This window comes from Mustela erminea, chromosome 18 (genome assembly GCF_009829155.1).
Source record: "Mustela erminea isolate mMusErm1 chromosome 18, mMusErm1.Pri, whole genome shotgun sequence".
Lineage (NCBI taxonomy): Eukaryota > Metazoa > Chordata > Mammalia > Carnivora > Mustelidae > Mustela > Mustela erminea.
This window is the reverse complement of record NC_045631.1, coordinates 29,367,171-29,387,466: the sequence shown is the minus strand read 5'-3', so window position 1 is coordinate 29,387,466 and position 20,296 is coordinate 29,367,171. Positions and strand designations below refer to the sequence as shown.

The window sequence follows — 20,296 nt, the reverse complement described above, 5'->3', positions numbered from 1 at the left end:
GGGCTTTCCACGGTCCCACCCTGCCTGCCAAGAGGAGTTTGTGGGCATCCCCCAAAGGCCTGGGACCCTGCTGCCACCCAAGGTCTCTGTGGCAGAGCCCCAGGCTCAGCCCATCTCTTGGTGTCTCTCTCCCAGCCACACTCCCAGACACACAAACGTGTTTGCTGACACGTTTCCTGGCTCCAGTTCAAGGACTTAATGGGGTCCCCATCCAGGGTTTATCCCTGAGGTGGCACTGGAGATTTGGTGGGGAGGGACCCGAGGGGCTGTTCCCACAAGGGCACAACTGTGCGTGCAGGCTTGGGGCAGCAGAATCTAGCCAGGCAGCCAGGCAGAACAGAGTAGAGCCAAAAAGAGTAAAAAGGCAAAAATCTAGCAGCTCTGGGTGTGGGGAAGAGAAGAAAGATAAGGGCAAGGGGTGGGTGGAGACACAAGGGCAAAGGAGCAGGACAGATACTGCCGTGACTTGGCGTCGGGCTGCCCTGCCCAGCACCGCCACTCACCAGCTTTACTCCCCAAAGCCAAGGCTCATCTTGGAAGGGTATCAGGCTGGGACCTTGTGCCCCCAGGGGCCTGCTGAGTCTCTGGGGCTGAGCTGCAGGCACAGAAGGAGTTAATCCCTCTGCCAGCCCCAGTGGCAGGCTGAGGAGCCAGTGCTGGGGCTCACTCACACGCTCAGGCCTTTGATCTCTGCTTTCTTTCCCTGGGGAGAGCCTGTCCAGGCAGGTCTCCTGCCTGGCAGGCCCAGAGCGGGGAGTGGGGAGCGGGGAGTGGGGAGCGGCTCCTCGCCCCTGTTCCTCACTCCTCTCCCCTGTTCCTCACTCCTCGCCCCTGCTCCTCACTCCTCGCCCCTGCTCCTCACTCCCCAGGAGGCAGCAGGGACCGGGGCCCCTCAGAACTGGCAGCTTATAAGCGGGGAAGCCCTGGAAAGTGGTGGAGACACTCAAGTGGGGGCCCATAATGGGTCAGGAGGGTAACTTTCCTCCTTTCTCCCTCCATCCCTCCCTCCCCCCAAGCTGCTAAGTCCTGGGACTGGACTAGCAGCACCCTGGCCCAGCCCAGGCTCAGGCTCCACAGTCTAACCGACTGGAAATTTACAGGACTCCGGAATGAAACTGCGGAAGAAACTGAGAGGTCTGAGCCTTCCGTGTCCTCCTGCTCACTTACTCCCAAGAAGTCCAGCCCAACTAGAGGACCCCAGGCAAAGAGAAGCTCTCCACTCTTCAGAAACGCCCAAGCCAGGGTCCGAGAGCAGCCCCAGAAGACAAGGAGAGGGGCTTCCACTGCTAATGTCCTTGGCCAAGGCATGGGGGGGGCGTGTCACCCCACTAGTGAAACAATTGAGACTCCTGGATCCCGCATACTGCCAAGGCCTCATGTTTCTCATGCCCTGACTGAGACCCTATACCCAGCCCAGGCCGGGAAGAGCATGAGGGAAGGGCACAGCCTTCCTTCTCCAGAGAATTTCTTACTTTCCCCACTGTCCCCCTCTTTGAAGGACTGGGGTAGGAAGAGTGGAAAGTAATTACCCTGATGTTCAAACACCCCAGCCCATTATAGCCCATAATTACGAAGCTGTAAAAGAGATCAAAGAGAGCGTACTGGCCAACAGGGGAAACAAACAGGACTTTCAGGCAGTGGGTACCTGTGTCCAGAGTTCTAGGAATCAAAAAGCAAGGCTTGGGGCCAGATGGCAGCCAACTCTGGGACTGTCCATGCTTCCCTCCAGAACACCTGCACCCCGAAAGTGGGAGAGAGCAAACGAAACGAGTACTTCTTGGGAGACTGGAATCTGGAAGGTAGAGAGGGTGGGTAGGCCCTCTGCATGGAAATACGGGGCTCCAGATAAACAACACAGGGATCTCTTTGGGAGCTGCAAAGAGTCAGCCAGCCCCCTTGCTGGCTGCCCACAGCCTCTAGCCCCTGGAACCAGGACCCTGCAGGAATTGCACACGACCCTCTGTGCCTCTCTGGGCTGTAGGTTTCCTCTCCAGACACAGAGGCAAGTCTCTGTCATCTCCTCCTCATCAACGACTGACTGAGTACCTACTGTGCCTAGGGCACCAAGCCAGGGAAGGCCAGGCCTTCTAGAACAACTCATCTTCTAGTTGTAGAGACAAGGCATATACATAATACAATGCTGATAACGTTCTCACAGTAAAAGTGAGCTGAGTTTGAGGACGGGGGTGGAGTTAGGAAAGAGCCTTGGTTTCCCCCTCCCCACAAAGCGTCTCCATGAAAACTGGTGCGTAAAGCACAGACAGAGACCCTGGCAGCATGCCAGAAGCAAGGAATTTCTGCCCCTAATGGGCTACCTGGGCTGGGCCAATCGGGAAAGATCCAGTAGAAGAGGTGGAATTCATCTGGGCTTGAAAGCAAGGGTAGGAGGAAATAGAAAGGATATAACCTTTATTGAGATCCACTCTGCCCAGAATGCTCAGGTTTGAGTCCGAAATTTCCTACTGACTGTTATCTGTGAGACTTTGAGCATGTCACTTAACTGCTGTATGCCTCAGTTTTCCTTTCTGTAAACTGGGGATAATAATAGGACCTACTTCACAGGGTTATTTTGCAGACTATATAAATTAATCCACATAAAACCTTACAGTAGTACCTCAGACACAGTCAGTGTCCCTGAAGTATTAGTTATTGTCATATCAGCTATCACTACATGCTTTGGGTACATGATTTCATTTACTCCTCACAACTCTACAAGACAGTCATCAGTTTTGATCTGAAGAAACTGAGGCTCAGAGAGACCAAACAACTTGCCCAGGATCACAAAGATGATAAGCAATGGAGGCAGGATTCCCACTAGGACTTCAGTCTTCCAAGGGCCTGGTTACCAGGTCGTGGTCTCTATGGTAGGAGAGGCGGGGCCTTGCTGTCTTCCACCAGGAAAAAGGCCACTGCTCTAGTCCAGGTATGACGTGATTGGGGCCTGTGTAATCACAAGGATGGCTGTGGAGTTGCTCACAGAGAAACAGAAACCAACTTGGATGACTAGATAGGGGGAGGGGGTGGCAGTGACAGGAACTGAAGAGTCCAGAAAAATTATGGTGAGGGTTTCAGAGAGGATCAAGAGGAAGTACCAATAAAAGAAAAAAACCAATCTTGTTAACTCTGAAAGCATGGGATGAAGGTCCCAGTGATGACAATAGTGATAACTGTGATCACTGAGTGGTTCCTGTGTGCTCGGCAGGGGGCTGAGAGCCTCCATCTGCACTGTCCCATGAAATCTTCACAATTACTTTCTGATGTAAGTTCCATTATTATTTCCCGTCTACGAATGAGGAAACAAGAGGCCCAGAGAGGTGAGCTAAAGTGTCCAGGTCACACTGAGGGGCAGTGGACATGCTGGGCTTCAGGCCCAGGGCTGTCGCCTCAAGACCCCCAGCTCTGTCGATGGTGACGACAGCACTAAGGCTAATCCGTATTCCAGAGCAGAGCCGATGGAAGTCAGCAGTTCTCAAACTTTTATCGCTAAAACCCACCTTTTCCCTATGCTGCCCATGAGCCATATATTTTTTATTTTTTTAATTTTCTTTAAAGGTTTTATTTATTTATTAGAGGTAGTGTGAGAGCGAGAGAGAGAGAAGCAGCAGGGGAAGTGGCAGAGGGAGAGGGAGAAGCAGACTCCCCGCTGAGCAGGGAGCCCAATGAGGGGCTCCATCCCAGAACCCCAGGATCATGACCTGAGCTGAAGGCAGATGCTTAACTGACGGAAGGCAGGGGCTTAACCAGGCACCCCAAGCCATATTTTTTTAAATGTTTACCAAACTAACTGCATTTGTTATGCATAATTCATTTTCCTATGAGATAACTTGTAACCAAAAGCAAAAAATAAATATTTTAGTTAAGTTTGTGGGACTTATAAATCTTGGAAGTAGCTCAGACACCTCCATTCCTACCTTCACAGACCTCCTTTGGGCCAGGGGTCCCTAGGCAGGAGCTGCTTGGTGAGGCCAAAGGATGAGGTGTAAGGGAAGCCTTGGACCTGCCACGCTGGAGAACGCGGGGCTAGAGCACGCCCACAGAGATGAGGGAGAGGAGAAGCCCTGTGTGAAGCAGCTGCAGAGCGAGTGCAGGGGAGGAAGCCTGAGCGGCAACTGCCAAAGCTGTGGAAGAAAAGCAGGTCCCAGGGTCGGGCCAAGGCACTTCTTCTAAACCCCTAATGGTTTTTTGTTTCTGTGTTTGTTTTAGCTCAGGCACCATTTGGTACTTGACATACATCATTTTTATCCTCACAATGATCACTGGGGTAGAAAATAAAAGCCCCATTTTATGGCAGAGGAAACAAAGGCACAATAAGGTTAAGTGCCTCAAAGAGCACTCCCCTCATGTTCCTTGTTTCCTAGCCTCTGCGCACGTGCCTCAGTTCTCCCGCAGGAGTGCGATCCTCCCAGGGGGAGAAGGAAACCTTCCGTGTGGACGGCGTCCTGACGTGGCCCAGTGTTCACAGTATGGGAGATCATACCCGGCTTTAGAAGAAGAGTGGTGCTTCTCTGAGGCCTTCTTTCCTTTTCTCTCCTCCCACACCTGCATCTCACTCTCTCTCTTTCTCTCTCTCTCTCTCTCTCACACACACACACACATGCTCTCTCTCTCTCTCTCTCTGCCCTCATGTTCGTACTACCAAACACTAGGTACTCATCTACCAAATGAATAAATGAACGACATTTGCCCATATTCTGTAAAGCAAGGGAGATGGAATAGCCAGAAACAGGGTAGCTTCAATCTAACAAAATTCTGCTGCTGTTAAAGACCCACAAAGTCTTTTTCTTCTTCTTCTTATTCTTTTTTTTTTTTTTTTTAAGATTTACTTATTTTTTGAAAGAGAGGCAGAGGGAGAGAGATAATCCTGAAGCAGATTCCCCACTAAGCGCCGAGCCTAACAAAGGGGGGGCTCCACGTGGGGCTTGAGCTCACCACCCCAAGATCATGACCTGAGCTGAAACCAAGAATCAGCCACTTAACCAACCGAGGTACCCAGATGCCCCCAGACCCACACAGTCTTGCACTGAAACCATGCTCTCCCCCTTCCAGGTGTGTCCTGGCCCCCATTTCCCACATCCTCCCCCGGCCCCCTTCTGCACTGGTGTGGCCAGCCTGGCAGAGCAGCTTCACCCGCGTGTGGGGCCACTTTTGAATCCTGCCCATATCCCTGTCCCCTCCGTGGGCTCATGGAAGAACCCAGGCTGTTTCCTTGAGACTCCTGGCTCAGGAAGCAGGTCTCAGGAGGATCAGGAAACCCCTAGGGGAATCTGGGCCCAGGCACAATGAGTAGGCACAGGGGCTGGGACCGGAAGCTTCCTCTTTTTACCCCACCGCGGAGCAGGGAGCAGGACCCCTTCCTCTAAGCTGACCTTACTCACCTGCATAGAATCTAACTAATCTCTGGCTTAGGTCACCATGAGAATCTTCTCATATGCATTCAGTGTTCCCGGCCAGAATGGGAGGCAACAGCTCAAGGAGATTAAAAGCCCAGGTTTGGGAAGTAGACAAGGCTCAGTTCAAATCACAGCTCCACCCCTTCCTAGCTCTGTAACCCTAGCAAGTTACTTAGTTTTTTCTTGTTCTTTTTTTTTTTTTTAACTTTCTTTCTTTATTTTTTTAATACTCTCTACACCCAAGGTGGAGCTTGAACTCACAGCCCTGAGATGAAGAGTCGCATGCTCCACTGACTGCACCAGCCAGGTGCCCCAGTTATTTCAGTTTTCTGACCCTCACTTGTCTCATACATCAAATAGAGAATAAAAATGTCTAGCTTTCCTGACTGTTGTGCAAAGTAAACAAGATGATACATAAAGAGTCTGTCCCACCCGGCCCACGGTCAGCACACAGGGAATGGTAACTAATATTAGAGCAGGAATCACAAATGCACATGTTCACAGGGCCTTGGAAGTAGCAGGCCAGGGAGGAGCGAGGCAAACCCGAGAGCCCGGCACAGTGGAGAGGCGGCAGCTGCCACCAGCTCCGGCCAGCGATGCCCCATGGAACTGTGGAGCCACTGGTTTGCAATCTTGCGGGAAGAATGGGAACTGCTTACGGATAAGGCAATGGCATCTGTTTCTGGTATTCTTGCATATGCTCTGTTAAAATTTCTGAGAGGTGGCTTCAACTGACCCCTCCTTGCTCTGATCTGGGCAGGGAAAGGGGTTTAGGAACTTCCAGGTGATGGGGGTGGATATGGGGCAGGCAGCATGCCCTAGATGACAGGCTCTGCTGGTAGAGGGTGGTGGTGGGGAAAGGACGGAGGCTTGAATTTCCACCCCTCAGACCCATCACGAGTTAGGAAAACCTGAGTGAACTGGGTCCATCTCTCCTAGGCAGCAAGGGGACAGAGAACAAAGGGGCCTCTCACGGCCTGGAGCTGGGTGAAGTTCAGAGCGTGTGTGGGGGCAGGTGTGAACCCACCTTGCTGGCCAGGGACAGGCAGGGGCGGGGGGCCCGCTGGGGACTCTCCAGCTTGACGATGCTGATGAATCCAGGCTCCAGATTGTCGTCATCACTGGCGTTGCACAGGTACAGGGGGTGGGACTGCAGAGAGAGGGAGAGAGGGAGAGGTTAGGGAGGCTCAAGGGGAGGTGGTAAGCGGCAGGAAACAAGCACCTGCCCACTGTTCCAGGCAGGGACAATAAGGCAGGTCTCCTAGGCAGGCCTTCTCATCTGAAGGCCTCAGAGGAAACTAGTAACCATCAGTTGTCATTTCCGGGGTGCCTGGGCCAAGAACACACGGAGGCAGGGAGCAGGTAGGCAGGAGGGTGTCCAAAAGGGGGACCTCCATGAAGAGTCTGCTGCAGAGCCACTCCAACAGCCCTCACACTGCCCCAGCCTCTCTAACCTCCTACTTCTTCTACCGGCTCCAAAACCCCAAGCTAAGAGCCCACATCAGCACGTTCAGAACCTTGCCTTCCCTCCATGCACTCCCAGGGCAGCTGGGTGCCAACAGTGCCTCCTGAGATCCCCTGAGATCCCCTGGGTGTCCTCTGAGATCCCCAGCTCTCATATGGCTTGGGTCTTCTCACCCGGCACTGCCTCATTCCTCTCAATAGCTCCCTTTGCCCCTGCCCTGGGCCCATCCTGGGATGAAGCCGGGCACGGGCAGGGGGAGTGAGGCTTGGCTTACAGCCTTAAACATCACACTTTCTAGGGGCTCATCCTGTCCTCAGCAGCAATGCAGGAGAGAGGGGCCAGCCCAGCGCCTCTGCCCTGAGGGTGTGGCGGGGCCAGTCTGGGACCCTGTGTCCCTAGCCCAGTCAGTGCGGAGCAGTGACTCAGGGGCGAGTGGGCCCAATGTGTGCTGACAGACCAAAGGATCCCCCCAGCAGAGGTACAAGAGTGCCCTTCTGTATACGCGAGGTGACTCAAAGGCCCACGTGAGTCTAAGTTTCCCAGAGTGCTGTGAGACAAAGTATGATCTCGCGTGGAAACCCAGTGTATGTGGCAAGAAAGGGGATTCTACAGGAGGGAGGCATGCCTACTCCCCTGTCCGCTGCTGCTGAAGTCTAAAGGACTTCCAGAAAGAAGCATCAGAGGAACCAGACAGCATTTTGAATTTATGAGGCTGTCTCTGAAGATGACAATGCTGGTGAGGGACTTAACGGGCACAGTCACTTTCTGAGAGCACTGTCCTGCTACTTCTTCTCACTGTCACTGCAGTTACCTGAACATAGTGGGTTCTCAAACACAGACACCACCTAGCTTTAAATTCCAGTCTTGTGAATACACACCTTTGGGCAGGGGGTGTTGAGACTGGACTGCTGTTATTGCTCCCAGAATTTAAGGAGTACTAGTCTGGGGTGACCGAAGTTTAGTGTGCAGAAATGTTACACACATCCCCCTACCAAATCCTGGAAAAAGGCCAGCCAGGGCCCGGGTTGTTCTCACTTCAGGCCCATTAGTCTGTCTGTCTGCCCATTTGTCCAACCAAACATCCCTTCATTTCTTCATTCTACCAACACTGAAGGCCCCCCTGGTGCCAGGCCCTGTGTGATCCGTGGGGGAGTCAACAATAAATAAGATGGGCTCTTTGCCTTAAAGAAGCTCAGAAGACAAGTTACAAATACACTGTAGGGTGATGTTATGACAGGTTCATGCAAAGGCCTTCAGGACGGCGGTGGGCTTCAGGACTCCCTTGGATTCTGAGCAGGTGGTGCTCACCCGCTGGGCCCACCGGAAGGGGGAGGACGCATTCCTGGCAGAGGAGGTACAGCCTATGCCCAGCGTGGAGACATCAGCAGGGGTCTGAGAGGGACTTGCAACAATCAGTCTGGTGGGGAGGGACAGGCAGGAGACTAGGCTGGAAAGGTCAGCAAGCTCCAGACCGAGGAGCAGAGACTACAAGTTTGCACTGGAGAAGGTTCCTCAGTAATGACAGAAAACTATCTGGGGTGGTCAGGAGGCAGAAGGCAGCTGTTCCAACAGAACAAAGAGGTGGGAGATCCCCCTTCAGGAGACAGACTGAAGCCGTGGGAGTCCACCTTGGCTTGCTCTCCAGCTGCAACCCACCGTCAGCCTTCTTCAGATAACTCCAGCATGCCTCTCATGGACCAGGGGGTCAACTGAGGGGGTAGGTCACCTCAGAGAAGAGTTGTCTTTAGAGAAAGGTGTGCAAATATTTAATCACCACTCTGCCCTCAGACCTCTGCAGAGGGAACCAGCGTACACAAAGCGGTGCGGTATTGTAGGATGCCTCCGATGAGATTCAGGAGGAAAACTTAGTGTCGGAGTCACCAGACTTGTCTGGTCCTGAAAAGGTTATGGAGGAGGGGAGGGGAGGAAATTAGCTATTAGTCAATGCCTCTTGCATACCAGGCCCTCTAGATGCTATCTCACTATGAGGTAGCTGTGATCATCCCCATCTAAAGAAGAGAATGAAGCTTGAGGCACAGGGAAGTGAAGGTCACACAAGATTATCTGACTCCGGCCTCTGGAGTCATGTAACTCCAAATGAATGCAGAGTCAACCCTCCATTGTCCAGGCTAGTGATGATGATGATTGTTCTAGAAACTACTGTCTCCATCTTCATCAGATGAAGAAACTGAGGCGTTAAGTGGTTAAGTGCCCAGCAAGGAAGAAGTCAAACTTTTACTGTTTGCATATGACATGATACATATAGAAAACCCAAAAGACTCAACCAAAAAATCTGCTAGAACTGATACATGAATTCAGTAAAGTCGCAGGATATAAAATCAGTGTATAGAAATCTGTTGCATTTCTATACACCAATAATGAAGCGGCAGAAAGAAAAATTAAGAAATCAATCCCATCTGGGGCATCTGGGTAGCTCAGTTGGTTGGGCATCTGCCTTCGGCTCAGGTCATGATCTCGGGGTCCTGGGATTGAGCCCCATGTTGGGCTCCCTGCTCAGTGGGGAGCCTGCTTCTCCCTCTGCCCCTGCTTGTGTTCTCTCTCTCTCAAATAAATAAAATCTTTAAAAATAAAAAAAGAAATCAGTCCCATTTACAATTTCACCAGAAACAAAAGATACCTAGGAATAAACCTAACCAAAGATGTGAAAGACCTGTATTCTGAAAATTATAATGCTAACAAAAGAATTGAAGATGCCACAAAGAAACAGAAAGACATTCGCTCATGGACTAAAAGAACAAATACTGTTAAAATGTCTGCCTAAAGCAATTTACAGATTCACTTATTCTTTTTTAAGTATTTTTTAATTTATTATTTTTTTAAATTTTATTTATTTGACACAGAGAGAGAGATCACAAGTAGGCAGAGCAACAGGCAGAGAGAGAGGGGGAAGCAGGCTCCCCGCTCAGCAGAAAGCCTGATGCAGGGCTTGATCCCACGACCCTGAGATCATGACCTGAGCCTAAGGCAGAGGCTGAGGTCATGCTGAGCCACTCAGGTGCCTCTAAAGATTTTTTTTTAAGATTTTATTTATTTATTTGACAGAGAGAGACACACCGAAAGAGGGAACACAAGCTGGGGGCGTTTGAAAGGGAGAAGCAGGCTTCCTGCTGAGCAGAGAGCCCGATGTGGGGCTTGATCCCAGGACCCTTGGATCATGATCTGAACTGAAGGCAGATGCTTAACTACTGAGTCACCCAGAAGCCCCTTTTTAAAAGATTTTATTCATTTATTTGAGACAGAGATAGAATGAGAGAGAGCACAAGCAGGGGAAGGAGCAGAGGGTGAGGGAGAAGCAGGCTCCCCACCAAGCAGGGAGCCTGATATGGTGCTGGATCCCAGGACCCTGAGATCATGACCTGAGCCAAAGGCATACACTTCACTGGCTGAACCACTCAGATGCCCCAGCAATCTACAGATTTAACGCAATCCATATCAAAATACCACCAGCACTTTTCACAGAGCTAGAACAAACAATCCTAAAATTTGTATGGAACCACAAATATCCAAAGAAATCTTGAAAAAGAAAAACAAAGTTGGAGGTACCAAAATTTTGGACTTCAAGTTATACTACAAAGTTGTAGTCATCAAAGCAGTATGGTACTGGCACAAAAATAGACACAAAAGTCCATGGAGCAGAATACAAAACCCAGAAAAGAACCCGCAACTATATGGTCAGTTGATCTTTGACAAAGCAGGAACCTACAGAATGGGAGAAGATATTTCCAAATGACCTACTTGATAAAGGGTTGGTATCCAAAATATATAAAGAATTTACATGAGAAAGAGAGAGAAACAAACCATAAAAGACTCTTTTAGACAGAGAACAAACCGAGGGCTGATGGAGGGAGATGGGTGAGGGTGGGCTAAATGGGTGATGGGCATTAAGGAGGGCACTTGTTATAATGAGCACTGGGTGTTGTATGTAAGTGATGAATCACTGAATTCTACTCCTGAAACCAATATCGCACTGTGTGTTGAATAACTAGAATTTAAATAAATGTATATATTTTTAATAATAGTACCTACTTTTTTTTTAAGATTTTATTTATTTATTTGACAGAGAGATCACAAACAGGCAGAGAGGCAGGCAAAGAGAGAGGAGGAAGCAGGCTCCCTGCTGAGCAGAGAGCCCGATGCGGGGCTCGATCCCAGGACCCTGGGATCATGACCTGAGCCTGAGCCGAAGTCATCGGCTTAACCCACTGAGCCACCCAGGCGCCCCTAAATAAATATTTGAAGAAAAAAAATTTATACAACTAAACACCCCCCGAAAATGAATAATCCAATTAAAAAATAGAAGACATAAACAGACATTTTTCCAAAGAAGATATGCAGATGGGCAACAGACATATGAAAAGGTGCTCGTCATCACTCATCATTGGGGAAATGCAAATCAAAACTACAATGAGATATGTCACCTTACACCTGTGAGAATGGCTAAGATCAACAACACAAGAAATAGCAGATGTTGGCAAGGATGTGAGGAAAGGGGAACTCTCTTACACTGCTGGTGGGAATGCAAGCTGGTGCAGCCACTCTGGGAAACAGTACGGAGGTTCCTCAAAAAGTTAAAAATAGAACTACCCTACAATCAGCAATCGCACTACGAGGTATTTACCCAAAGAATACAAAAATACTAGTTCAAAGGGAAACGCTCACCCTGATGTTTACAGCAGCATGATCTACAGCAGCTAAATTATAGACACAGCCCAAGTATCCACTGACTGATGAATGGATAAGAAGATGTGGTAAAGGAACACAAGGGACTATTACTCATTAAAAAAAGGATGAAATCTCGCCATTTGCAATGATGTGGATGGAGCTAGAGAGCATTGTGCTAAGCAAAACAACTCAGAGAAAGACAAATACGGTATGATTTCACTCATATGTGGAATTTAAAAACAAAACAAATGAGCAAAGGGGGGAAAGAGAGAGAGAAAGACAAACCAAGGAAACAGGCTCTTAACTGTAGAGAAGTGATGGTACTGGGGGGGGCAGGTGGGGGGTGGGGTGGGGATGAACTGAATAGGGGATGGGGATATAGGAGGGCACTTGTCAGGTGATGAGCACCAGGTGTTGTAAGAAGTGTTGAATCACTAAATTCTACATCTGAGATTAATATCACACTTTATGTTAACTAACCAGAATTTTTAAAAAACTAAAAAAAAAAAAAAAAAAAAAGTTACGTAACATGTCCAGAATTACAATAGCTGAGATCAGAAGAAATGAAGAAGTAGGATAATGTAAAAAATAATCATAATAAATTAAGAATAATTTCCATTTTACTTTGAAAACATGATGCCTCCCCCCAACTCATGGCCATCCTAATTCTACATTCCTTAACAAGTCCCTGAAACATTGGTGGTGACTTCCAGGATTCTATCCTCCACCTTCCTTTCTTTTCACTCTCCAAGCACCCCCTGGGTGAGTCCAGCCAGTGCATGGCTTTCAGAGATCATTGATTACATACATATGTGCCCCCAGACCTCTCTTGACTTCCAGACCAAATGTCTGACATTTGGGGCCTGGATGTTTCTGCCTGAAGAAGCTTAAGTGAGACATCTCAATCTCAGCATGTTCAAAATTGAACTAATCATTTTATCCCTCAAAACTGCTCCTCCTGTGTTCTTTATTTTAGGGACTGAAATCCCCATCCACCTCCTACCCAAGCCAGATGTTGTCCTCCTAGCTTCCTAGGAGGTCATCTCACTGGGGTCATCTCACTCCCCCCAACCCCAGTTCTCTATACACTAAAGCCAGAGTGGTCTAAAATGCTAACCTGTGTCATTCTTCCACTTTAAGCTCTTAAAAGGCTTCTCATAGCTCTTGGAATAAAGTCTGTGTCTATAAACACAGCTTAAAGGTTCTGCCTGCTCTGGGCTTACCATTCCCTTCCCATACTTGGTCCCCCCTTGCAAGCCATGGCGCCCCTTTGGTGCCTGCCACACAGCAGGTACTCGACCGGTATTTTTTCTATTAAACATTAAAGGTCGACACCCAGATAGCTGACAGTTAACTTTAATAAAGGCAACACAGTGCACACCAAAATTCTGGGAATGCTGGCTTTGGGAGAGGATTTAGAGAGCAGACGGTGAAGATGGAGTTTGGTGCTTTTGCTTTGAACATTTCAGTCATAGGATGATATACCAAGATACTAATTTGAGTTTCGTTTTTTTGCTGTTGGGGAAGAACAGAAAAGAATGAAAGCTATTTATGTTTTGTTCTCTGTCTTTTCTTTCCTGCCATTCCAAGAAAAGAGGCCCCACCCCCCTCTATTTCCCTGCCTCAGGGGCACTTGCCCAAAGCAAGTGTTGCTAAAGACCTATCTTCCTGCCTTTTGTGAAGGACTGAACTCCTGGAGGAAAATATTGAGTGTCCTGGAGGCAGAAAGGAGTGTGTAGGGTAGGGGGGCAGTGGGGGCCATTAGAGTCCCAGAATCCTAGAGAATTGGGGGCAGAGTCTGGGGATATGCCAAGTTGTAGAAGTCTGCAGGCTGGGCCACAGGAGCAGTAGGGTAGTTTCCAGAAGCCTGGGCCTGGGCAAAGATGACGCACCTCTGCAGATTTCATGCGAACACTTGTACCTGAACAATGGGCACATTTGTGGTGACCAGCGCAGACAAGCTTCAGAGGGGTCTCCCAGATATTTGTTTCAGCTGCTCTGTGAGGGGAAGCTCTCAAGAAAACAGATTTCTTGACAGTTATATTTGTGGCATGAAAACCATACTCATTACATTTTTGTATGGTTTGACTCTTTTACAGTAAGATTTTTCAAGTATTCTCAGATTAAAAACCAAACCAAAAAAAAAAAAAAAAAAAAAGTCATTCAACTAGGACACCATTCATTACCTAGCAAAGCAGTTTTAGTCTTCCTTGGGTGTAACCCAGGCTGTCTTTGCTCCCTCCTCCAGGGGATTTTCAGCTGGGAAGAAGGCCCCTGAGAGGAAAATAGATCCAAATGCACCTGCCTCCTTAGGATGGAAGGTCTTCTAATAAGGTGTCACCTGTCCTCTCAGTGACACCCAGAGAGAGCCAAGAGAAAGAGGTTTGTAGCATTCAGAGAGGGTGTGGCTGGGGAGGGCCCCCAAAACCTGACAGGCTTAAGGATTGGTTATCTGTGTGTTTCTGAAAGGTCAGACGTTCGGACACCCTATCCCATATGTTGCCATGAGGGGCAAATGAAGAGGAGCCTGAACTTTCTCTCAGGGTCCAGGCCACTCTGGCTGAGAACTCAGCTTTGCACACGTATTTTATGCAACTATGAAAAGCCATGAATACTGTCCTTTAGTGGTATGTGTTGTACTTCCTATTCTTGGGTCTGTTCTCTATGTCTCTGTCTTCCTCCTTTAACTTATTTGTTCTGATTTTACCCCTCCCTTCCAAAACAGACCTAAGGCTCCAATTCTGACTCCGTCATTTGCCTGTATGATCTAGGGCAGGTTACTTAGCCTTTCTGAGCCACACATTCTTCACCTACAGAATGGGGTAATTATCATGAAGAACGGAGATAATGAATATATGCCTAGCACTGAGCCCAACACTCAGTCAACGCTCATTAAATGGTAGTTGTTTTATTATTGCATTTGCAACAGTAAAATCCCTCCTCATTGTGGAAGGGACAAAGACCTTTCTGAGTGCTACTCCCTTGGTGATTGTCAACAGTGCCTCTGAATGCCAGTGTTCTACAAGGCACAGTCTGGGACAGCTCATTACCCACGGTCACTTCCCTCCTGTGTTCAGCCCCCCAAACCCCACTGAACAAGCTCTTCCAGTTCTCAGTCTGCCTCCTTCCCGTGAAGCGGCCACGTGATCTCATTACCTCCTCACAAAGGGCATTCCAGGGCTCAACCAAGCCCCAAACTTAATGCTGGTCTTTCTTTATCCGCGGCATCTCCTCATCTTAGGGTGTGTGCTTTTGCAAGCAATTCTTTACAGTCTCTTGTTTCCAGCCACCCTCCTCCCCCCACCTCTGCTGCAATAATCTCTTAGTTCTCTGATTCCACATACGGACCTTCACCCAGGCCTTGGACAGGAACTTTACTGCCTGCTACAATTTTGCCTTTGTAATCAGGAACATTGGCCAGGCATCAAAGGCACCTTTCTCCCCATTTCCTCTTTTCAGATTTTATAATCAATCTCTCCTGTGCAACCTCCATTACCTGCACTTAGTACTACCTGACTCTTATCTCCAGCAGTAGGACACACCAGTACCATAAAGTCAAGCTCTGTAGCTCGGGCGTTGGGAAACACAGTTGGGCCTGAAGTGGCTGCTTCCTGCCTGCAGCACCAGAACAGCCTCGGAGGCCTAGTTTGGCCACCTTGTCCTTTATTAAAGAGGTCAATGTTCACAACCACAGGTTAGATCCTAGTGGTGACTGATTAGGCTTGGATTTGGAAACCTCTAGACCTCATTCTCTTCCTTACCTTAGCTTGTCACTACAATCTTTGGGATGGCTGAGTTTCCTACTGAATTAAGCTGGGAGGCTGGGAAATTGTCAAAAGGGGGTTCCTTTTATTCTGTTAATATTTTTTTAAACAAGGAAAATGTATTCCTGCTTAATTGTGTGATTTTTTTAAGGTGCAAAAGAAAATAACATTGGTGGGGCTAGCCAAGCACAGCCCTGGGCTCCCTGATGAGAGTGGACTGGCAGAGAGATGATGGGTGACAGAGGGCTCCTGTGTTTCTCACTTGATCCAGAGAACCTCCTGGCGGACAAGTGTGCCAGTGAGCAACTGGGCTGACTCGAGAACAGAAATGATGTGCCAGCTTCCAACAGGAAGCAAGGGGACAAAGTCTGAGACAGAACATGAGCTCATCAGAAGTCTAGTGGGGGGCGGGGGGTGCCTGGGTGGTTCAGTCAGTTAGGCGTCTGCCTTGGGCTCAGTCATGATCCTAATATTGGGCTCCCACTCAGCGGTTCTGCTTCTCCCTCTCCCTCTGTGATCATGATCACTTTTGCTCTCTTTCAAATAAATAAATAAAATCTTAAAAAAAAAAAAAAAAGTCCAGCCTGGGGCTTGCATTTTGGAGGTCCTTTGTATTTGCTGAAAGAATTAATAAAATTTCATTTGAATCCAGTTGCCATATAGTTTATTATAAAGAGTTGTGAATTACTAATAGCCGGGCCTGGTTCATGCCTCTAAGGCCCTTCAAAACTTACTTTTGACAGATGAGGAATGGGAGACTCAAGTCACAGAATGCCCATGGCCACACAGCTAGTTAAAGGAGATGGAGGGCTCCAGAATTCAATGCCAGTATCCTCTCTATCCAGTCATGCCACCTCCAGGGGTGTGCACTGGGAGGGATTCTGCACGGTACAGCAAGCATTAGGTGCATACCGCAATGCATGGGTGGAAGGCTTCAGGACCTCCATCTGTAGAATGTTCCAACTTGAATCATTCTCAGCAACAACACAGTAGTAAGGTCTGTTTGCTCCTCTTCCTTCCGGGCCTAGGCTCCTTCCAGCAGCCCTGTTTCCCTTCTGTTCCCTAGGGCTTATCTCATCTCTTCTCCTAGCCACAACAAAGGTAGCCAGACCCAGACACCGCTCAGAGATGCTTTCCCAGTGAACAGTCCATGTTTGTTTAGGATGAGAAAGGTGTGTCCTGAAATTAGAGGTCACAGAAGCTCAGACCCCAATAATGGTCTTTCAACCAGACTACAATTTCCCCCTTCTGTCTTGCTCCACATTACAGGTTTCATTCTTCAGTTTTAAAATTCACCTATCCTTCTCTCGGATCCTGGACAAACTCCATGATGTAAGTGGACCACATGACCCTAAAATGGCCTCCAGGATGGGGTTTTCCTGACCCCCCACTTTGCCTGGCCTCTATGGATGGGTAGTTCACAGAGTCAGAAGCAGAGTCATGAGAAGGAAGAAGGGAGGGGAAAGAAGAAAGAGCTAACTAAGTTGCTTTTGAAATAAATTGATATCAGCAATCATCAGAGGGAAAGAGGAAAGTCTCCACCACCCAAGAGGTAGAGCTTCTGTCCATTCTATTCCCACCCAGAAACACGGCTTGTCCTGACTCAGCCCAGAATGACCTCTGGAAGCTACTCAGGAAGTTAGGAGCAAAGAAGAGGGAGCTCACCAAATGTTTTAATTATATCAATGCTCTTTAGAAGGAAAGATGCCAAAGTCCTGAGGCCCACAAAGGTCAAGACCTCGGAAGACACACCAGTCACGCAGTTTGAACTCCTCTCCTCCACCAGGTGAGGCTCTCAGGGATCAAACCTCTAAGCATCCCACACTAGGAGGTCCTGAGGTGTCAGCTGAGTTCTGCCCCTCAGTCAGTGACCACTGTCGCAGGGAGACCCTACCGCCTTCACTGTCTTCCATCCTTCGGGAAGCACTGCTCGAGGCCCCTCATTTACCTAAGTCTTGTTAAAAGAGGTCATCCGAGCAAGAGCTGAGGTCTTGGCCTGGGTGGCAGTATCGCTAGGGCAGCACTTGCCCTCCCATTTCCAGGATAAGGGTCTAAGGAGGCTTGGGCCAGGGCCCCTCCTATGGGCGGCCTTCGCTCTTACCACACGACACTAGTTCACTGCCCCCCACAGGGCTCCAGCCCAGCCCAGGATGCTGCCTGAGGACAGTCTTGAGACCGTCTGCTTTCCGATTTTGCTGCTGTTACAGCTAAACTCGTGCCAGGGATGGCAGAAATTTAGAGACCCGCTGGAACCAGGCAGTGCTGCTGCTGCTGTTTAAATAATTACTTCTGTCGAGATTTTAACACCGAAAAGGCCACCGACTAAAACCAGACAGCCTCTGTGAAAGAAGACCGCAGAAATGAGACTTGAGGACATCAGATTATTCACGTCAATATGCCACAGGCCTGTCTGGACTCCCAGCAGAGCTACTCAAGCATTGCTGAGGTTGGTGAGTTTACCACAAGGGTGTGAAACAGCCACGTTAATCTGGTTATTTCACACATGCCATGTCTTTCAGGCCTAGTCTCCTGCTCAGAGGTTGCGGGGATTCCAAGTCGCCCCCCAAACTCGGTGCCAGCTATCCATGACCTGCTCACTGCAGTGCTCATACATCCTTTGAGGGACGGACGGATCCTGTATCCAGATGGGCCAGCACAACTAAATCTGTGGTCAGCTTTGAACTTCACATTGTGAGTGGAGATGGGAAGTTATGGCATTTGCTTGGCTGGTCCCCGTCCCCAGATCCAGGGCTGTAAACACAAGACTGCATGTACATTGGAAAGTGAGTGGGGAGAAAATGGAGCACGGGCCTGCACTTTGGTCAAGAAACAATAGAGGGGCTCTAAGGTAGTTGCGCTAAGAAATGACATTAGGAGGAGAAGGACAAAATTATTCACGACACCAGCCAACTCAGATGCCCAGAGTCTCTCCTCAGAAGCCACTGGGGGTTGAGATCTGGCCAAGGAGGCTTCTGTTCCGAAGAGGCAACAGTCCGAAGAGGCTTGTGTTGGATTCGACCCAAAGGCTCCAGCCCGAGTGCTGACAGCCCTTTGACCACAGCTCTGAATCCCTGTCCATGGGGTGGCCCTGGGGAAGAGGCCTGCTTTGGGGGGACTGTTTAATGATTTGCCAGTAAAGAACAAGGCAAACAGACTGCTGGCAGCCGCCTGGAGGCAACAGGAGAATAGATTTTTATTCCCACCCACAGTGGAGCCTTCCAGGCAGGAGATAAAAGAAAAAGTGAAAGATGGTGTTGCGAGAGCCTGGAAGGGATGGTGTTTGGGGATCAGCACTATGTTGGGTCTCCGTGAATAGCGCCTGGATATCTTGGCATTGCTGCCCATTGGTATTTCCATCCTCTGAATATTTGAGTAATTGCTCATAGCAGCATTTCTTGAGCTCCTAAGCACTAAAGAGTAAGATCTGTAAGTGGCCCCTTCTGGCAGGGTTCTAGCGTTAAAGAGGATGAAACCAGAAAAACACTGTCTTGGCTCTTAAGTAGCCTTTTACAGAAAAGATGTATGAGCTGGGAAAGTAGTTTGGTTCTCTGCTAAATTCCTTTTACTTTCTTCTCATGGGCCTTTACCAATCTCCTCAGCTCTACAGGGAAAAAAGGGGCTCCTCCCCTTCCCCTGTGAGCCGGACTCCCAAGGTCTAAGTCCTGCAGCTTTCCGCCTCTTTCCGCCCTCAAACCTCTCAGCCCAGTCCTGTAATCTAAGCAGCCTTCAGTCCTCAGAATCGAACACCTTCCCCCATCGGTCCCCTAAAATGATTCAAAATTCTTAAATGACACTTACCTCTTACAGTTGTATCAATACAGTGCCTAGGTCTTAGATTTCAATAAATTACTAGTCCTTTCCCTCTCCCCCTAAAGTCGATCCAGAGCTACTTCGGGTCAGAAACTAGGCCTTATTCATCACTGAGCAGAATGCCAGGCACACAGAGATGTGAAGAAAAAAATGCCTGCATGTAGAATTATCTGTTTTAATAAATGGATGTGAAATCAAATAAATTTGGGGGTTTTTTGTCATTTGATCAGGATATGCTTGTTTTCAGATTTCTGCTTTCTCTTTGAAAACCTTCCGTATACTCCCTATAAGTTTAGGTTTTAAAGCCAGCTTACAGTATTTTGACCTCTTAGCAAGGGAGAATTTGCTTCCTTTTTTTTTTTTTTTTTTTTTAAAGATTTTATTTATTTATTTGACAGAGAGAGATCACAGGTAGGCAGAGAAGCAGGCAGAGAGAGAGAGAGAGAGGAGGAAGCAGGCTCCCCGCTGAGCAGAGAGCCCAATATGGGACTCCCAGGACCCTGAGATCATGACCTGAGCCGAAGGCAGCGGCTTAACCCACTGAGCCACCCAGGCGCCCTGCTTCCTTTTTATATCACACCTAAACCTCCTCCGTCACCCTGAACAAAACTCACTTCTTTCAGGAAAATCTTCCCGCTTAACAGCCCATCCCCAATTGCTCTCTTACTGTCTTCCTTCAGTAACAGTGTGTTAAGTTGAACATAACCCCTAATGGGAAAGAAAGTGTCCCTGCAAAAAAGGGAGTGGGTTCCTGCTCTCAAGAGACTAGAGCCCAACTGGAAAGCTATGGCCATGCGCTCGCACACACACAAGGCACTCAAGGCCATTGTCCAACAACACACAGGGAACGCAAATCCACAGGTCACAGCACATCCGCACTGAGACAACACAGAATGAACAGGCAGACTAACTTATTCTTGTGATATTATTTTGGAAGCGCTCGCTTGTCCTCTTGGGCCGTCTTGTCTAATCTCCCAGATATGATGGGAAGCTCCTTCAGGGCAGGAACCAATTAGAGTCTGTTTGAAACAATTTTATTTATCTTTTTTATCCCTACAGCATGGCCTCAAAGAAACTCTTGCTCCCACTGGCCGCAGGCTATAGGGTTGCCTACCAAGATTTTATGAGGACTCAGGCCAGTGATCTGCATGGAAAAGTTCTGGAAAAACTCAAGAGTTGATGTA

General features: G+C 48.6%; 1 protein-coding gene across 1 annotated transcript in view; it reads right to left on the bottom strand.

Annotated features, from left to right (window-relative positions):
* The window catches only part of RNF43 (ring finger protein 43), a 63,845-nt gene that overhangs the window by 9,428 nt on the left and 34,121 nt on the right, over positions 1–20,296 (bottom strand). Inside the window, exon 3 of the mRNA XM_032320717.1 lies at positions 6,418–6,540. Coding sequence (XP_032176608.1) covers positions 6,418–6,540 — 123 coding nt within the window. The remainder of the gene's footprint in view (positions 1–6,417; positions 6,541–20,296) is intronic.